At 43.6% G+C, this 5,308-nt stretch overlaps 1 protein-coding gene across 1 annotated transcript; it reads right to left on the bottom strand.

The window, feature by feature from the left end:
* Window positions 1-543: 543 nt before the first annotated feature.
* Window positions 544-5,003, bottom strand: LOC105045467 (probable auxin efflux carrier component 1b). The gene is made up of 6 exons (XM_010923765.4): window positions 3,227-5,003; window positions 2,250-2,538; window positions 2,080-2,165; window positions 1,761-1,918; window positions 1,494-1,570; window positions 544-920 (listed from the first exon to the last, which is right to left on the bottom strand). The coding sequence occupies exons 1-6, from the start codon at window positions 4,356-4,358 to the stop codon at window positions 854-856; spliced, it is 1,809 nt and encodes a 602-aa protein (XP_010922067.1). The 5' UTR covers window positions 4,359-5,003; the 3' UTR covers window positions 544-853.
* Between the last annotated feature and the right edge of the window lie 305 nt (window positions 5,004-5,308).

Here is a 5,308-nt window from a genome sequence, read left to right as displayed (position 1 = left end):
TCCATCCAACACAGCCAAAAAAGAAAGGACCAAGAAGGGTGACTAATTGATATATAGAAGTCCCCCAGTTTGATCTCCACGAAAAGTCTGGTAGTCCAAGGGCAGAAGAGCAGAAGGGCAGGTCTGAGAGCTTGCAGCAACTCAGAGAACTGTTGCTGTTCTTTTAAATCTTCTGGGACTCGTACACTGGAAATTTTGTCATCATATTCATTGTGCCAGACACCACAAAAACACAAGGTCGATTCATCTACCAGACCTGCTTATGATTCAGTGTTTGCAGATGCACCAGATTCAGAGTTTCAGAAAGTAAAACCAATATGGGAGCCTGGTGCCAAAGTTTAGAAATGGTTACTCATATTTTCAAAGAAGGTGTTTTCTGCCTCTACCAAGGGCACATATCTCAGCATTAGTTTGTCTCGCAACTATTAAAATGATTCAGAAGGTCCACACTTGTTTTTGCAAAAAATGATGGTAACCAAGGGATGCACATAACTAAATCTTACACCAACTTCAGGCAGTGAAGATACCAGAATGAAATCCATATTGGATCAAAACAAAGATCAAGATACTAATATGACCTTTTTACATTCTTCTTAAAATAGGAGACTGAAACACCAGATGCAAGAGTCTTCAAATAAAATAAAAGAGTTACATGGATTTGAAGCCTGATCATTTAAACTATCTAAGCCACTAGTCCCTAAATTGAAACTTCTTTTTTGCCAGATACTTCGCTGCCAAAACCTCGGCTATCTCAGTCAGGCTAGGGAATACTAAACTACCAGATAAGTTAAAAATCTTTACAGAATCCGTTTGACCTTGGCTCTGTTGATGAATGCAAAAGGTCCGTTGAGCTTTAGAGTCCCAGCAATATGTAGTAAACTAGGGTGATGGGGAGCGCAATCAGCATTCCAAAGATAACCCTGAAATCATTAAGCATTCTATCAGAAACATCTTCTATCTAAACCGAGAGACATGCCAATTATGCAGTACTTTAACTGGTAAGAAAAATTGCGACTCAAAGTCAGACTGGCGAACGAATTTCTCAACCATGAAACAGTCAGATCCAAGAAAAATGCTACCAACAAAATAGATTCAATCAAGACAGGAGTCAGTGCATATAATACAGAAGTGCAATGAATTCATGTCCTTAAAGAACTCCATTTGGTATCATCTCATTTCTTTTGTTTTCTCATTGGTAATGGCCACAAAACAGTATAGCATTCGTCAAGATGTAAACTGTTAAATCATAAAATCAAAGCAGCATTTGAGCCCTGCTCCATCAAATAAATAAGCCTCTCAATGGGATGATAGTTTCAGAGAAGGCATGAATTTATACACAGTTCCAAATATTTGCTTAATACATTGGATATTTCTAAGTGCACATGTGCAAGTGTGTCATAATAGTGAATTCATATACATGGATGCTTGTTCCTAAGAAACAGAACCTTAAATACAAGAGAAGGCGATGAAAGAATGGAAGTTAAAGAATGTACCCTGTGCTTAGAATATCAGGATGGACATTATACTCCTTGGCGAACACAAATGGAACAATTCCTTGAGGAAGAGCTGCCTGTAATTAAAAGTGAATAATTTATTACAGCAACTATCGTCTCTTATCAACTCACAAGTACCAATTACAACCAACCAAATAGCTACAAGCATGTAAAGTAAATTTTGTCCGGTCCTCTAGCATAAATTTAATGTTTCCAACTCATTACTTATCTCTTCAAACATGACATGTTTGTATTGGATTTGTTTACCTGTACGATGCCGATATGCAAGAGAACGCCTCTAAGTCCAACAGCAATTGAGGCTGCAGCCATGACAGCAGGGCCTGTAACAAATCTGACAGCCATTGCAAATGCAGCAATCGAATTGCCACAAGCTATAATCCTTGGTTGCAATGCCATAAATAAACCTGTAGTAATAAAACCAAGTTCCTTAATGCAAGTTTCAGAATGAAGAGATGGTAGCCATCAAAATTTTGGTTGGAAAGTGGACAGACATCTTCTGTCATCAAGGATCATAGTTAGGGACAAAAATGAAGTTAACATGGCACAAGTTAGAAACTTGATATACCAAGACTGAACATGGCCATTCCAAGCCCTGCATCTGATAGAATGGAGATCGAGCGAGCAATAATTGCAGGCATTTCAATATTCCATCTGCAAAATAAAATGATGAGATCCTAGGATTCATTCGTAAGCAAATTGTGAAATAAGAGAAGGTTGTTTTGGGATGACCATAACCTGAAAGAAACTAGTGACCAGATGACACCAATTAGGCTGGAGTAGGTGTTTGGATTTCTAATTAGCTTTCGCCAGACCATGATCAAAATAAGCCTGGTCATCACACTAGCAGGTGGCATCGAAGTCGGCTTGATTTCTCCATCAGCCCCAGATTTCGGGTGGAGTTCAGCTGTGGAATTGGAACCGAGCTTCGAGAGACTAGGCCCATCCTTCTGCAGTGAGTCCATTCCCTGGGTACCAGCTCTGTTCTGGAAGCTGAAGTCATCGCGACCATATACATCATAGGCATCTAAGATCAGAAAAATTAAAATTAACAGCCGGCATGAGGTACTTTTATGGGAATTAGCAAAGAATCTAGAGGTAAAAATTGCACCACACAAGTTTAAGCAACTCAAATAAGCAACAACATCAGGATTGCTTTTTTTCTTTGCTTTTTGGTAGCGCGAAGGGGCTCGAGCCCTAATAAAATTACAATCACGTCTCAACTGTTCTAAAGTCCAGAAGCTAGCTAATAGCATCATTGTTATAAAGAAAGCACAGCTAGTAAACAATAGACAGTATGATGGACTCAACAACATGGGAATTTTCCAAGCTAAACAAAGAACATATTTTGTTACTTAGAATGTGATATTTTGTCCTACCTTGATATAAAAAAGGTAGAGATATGCAATACTAATAAACCACATGTCATATAATGAATCAAGATCAAAACCATCAATTCATCAAAATCAAGTACCTAAACAACATGCTTTTTTAATTCCCATCCCACAAAACTACATATCTGTTGATTCCAATCCCACAAGACTAAAAATGAGATCAATCATCAATAACAGAACAAAAAAAAAAAGGGTCCCCAGACAAAAAAGAGATCATGCCATGCCATATATAGAGAAAGAACACAAGCCATGGAACAAACCTGAACAACAACAGACATGAAACATAAAACTGCTACATAAACCAAAGCACCAAGTACTCACCTTTTGGATGGTGATCGGTTGGGTGAGCTGCTCCACCATGCTCATTTCCAAACTCCCCCCCTCTAAACACGTGCATCCCTCCCTCCGACACCGGCGAAGCACTCGAGCTCCAAACAAACATGTGCAGATCCTTCCCCCCCTCACCCCCACCCACCTTCTTCTTCGCCCCCACGGGAGAGAATATTCCGGTGCCCGGCGGCCCCGGATATCCGCCCGCCACCCCATTCGCCTTGGGAATCCCCGCCGCCACCCCGCCACCACTCTCCTCGTCGAAGCCCACGTTCCCAAAGTTGGAATGCCTCGGGCTCACACCACTCGCATTCCTCCCATTCACCATGGAATAGAAATCGGTGTGGTTGAAACTGGACCCCCTTGGCGTCGGATTCCTCGACGACTGAAGCGAATATATCTCGGCATTCGATAGATTGGATGGTCGGGGAGTGATGGAGACGCCGGAATTCAGGCCGTGTGACCGGCGGGAATATATCTCCGAGCGCGAGCTCGTCGACTTCCTCACCGTGACATGGAGCTTCCCATCCTCCCCGACCTCAGCCTCGGTCTGCAGCGGCTCCTTGCCGTCGAGGGAGATGATGTCGGAGTCGACCCGGAAGGAGATGATGGAGCCGGCGGTGTCGGGGAACTGCTCGGTGATGAGAAGCTTAGCTCCCCTGTACTCAAACAAGAAGAGCATCAATGTGTACCAAATTATGCATTGGAGGACGACGATTTGGACCATGAGGCTCCCCGAAGCGGGGCCATACATTCCCTTGAGCAAGGGGATGCCCATGACGAGAGTGTTTGGAAGTGTGGCGAGGGAGAAGAGTGTTATGGTCCACTCCAAGCACCCTCTGGAGCTGGTTTTGGACCAAATGGCCAAGACCACGAGGACGATGAGCTTCTGGAGGGTGTCGGCCGCGATGAAGCGGTAGTTCATGGCGTAGGGGTTGTTGGTGGAGATGAAGTGGAAGGAGAGGAGGGGGACGGCGAAGAGCGCGACGAAGCGGTTGATGCCGGAGCACTGGTCGGGGCTGAATATCCTCCACCATTTGACGGAGCCGTAGGCCAGGATCATGGCGACGTAGAGCGGGACTACGGCCGAGAGGACGTGGTAGAGATCGGCAGCTGTGATCATCTTGTCGATGGGATTTTGGAGGAGGAGAAGGTGGTGAAGAGAATGAGCTACAGGTTTGGCTTTAAACAACCGAGAAAGAAAGGTCTGGAGCTTTTGCGTTAACAACTAAGGAGGCAGGACAGTTATAGCAGGAAGAAAGCCAGAGAAGGGGAACCCAAGATGGTTTCTTTAATGAATGGGAGGCATCTATGGTATGTTCTGGTACTAGAAGAAGAAGGGAGGGAGCTTCACAGCCAGAAGCTCTTGGGCCCAGAAGAAGAGGTGAGGACTACTGGTGGTTTGAGTTGGAAAGAAGGTGGCTTGTCTAAGGGAGTAGAAATGATGCTGAGCAGTTGGGCTTTAACAGTAGTGAGTTGGTGGTAATGGAAACAGAAGAGAGAAACAAAACCAGGATAGAGGCTGCACAAAGCCACCTAAAATCCAGCAAAGGCTTAGAGAAATGAGTTTGCTTTGTGGTAGCAAGCACAAGAGAGTCCTTTTTTTTTTTTTTTTTTTTTCGGCCTTTGAGGTGGAGAGTGAGGGGTGAGTGTGGGTGGTGGTACTATTGATGATTTTTAAGTGAATATTTATGGCGAGTTTCTAAGGCAAACAGGAAGGAAATATTGGTTTCTTGGGAGTTAGGAGGGGAGCTGTTAGCTTGCTCTCATGGCCTTATTAGTCCCTGAGTGATGATGGGAAATGCCAGCCAATGAGGAAAAGCACTGAGTAGGGTTGGTGCGAGTATAACAACAAACGTAGGTTCACAGAATCCAAAAGAACCCCAGTCCAACTGGCTTCTCTCTCCATCTATTACACTGGTGATGCGTCAGGGGGTCTCAGTGGCTGCCTTTTTTTTTTTTTTTGGTTATTTTATTTTGTTTTTTGGTTTTTGTTTCTTTTAAACTTTTGAAGGGAGAAAGTGAGGGAACACTGAACTAAATATGGGTCATGTGTCTGTTTTCTGCCATGGA

This window comes from Elaeis guineensis, chromosome 5 (assembly GCF_000442705.2).
Source record: "Elaeis guineensis isolate ETL-2024a chromosome 5, EG11, whole genome shotgun sequence".
NCBI classification, from domain to species: Eukaryota; Viridiplantae; Streptophyta; class Magnoliopsida; order Arecales; family Arecaceae; genus Elaeis; species Elaeis guineensis.
This window is presented reverse-complemented; position numbering and strand designations above follow the sequence as displayed.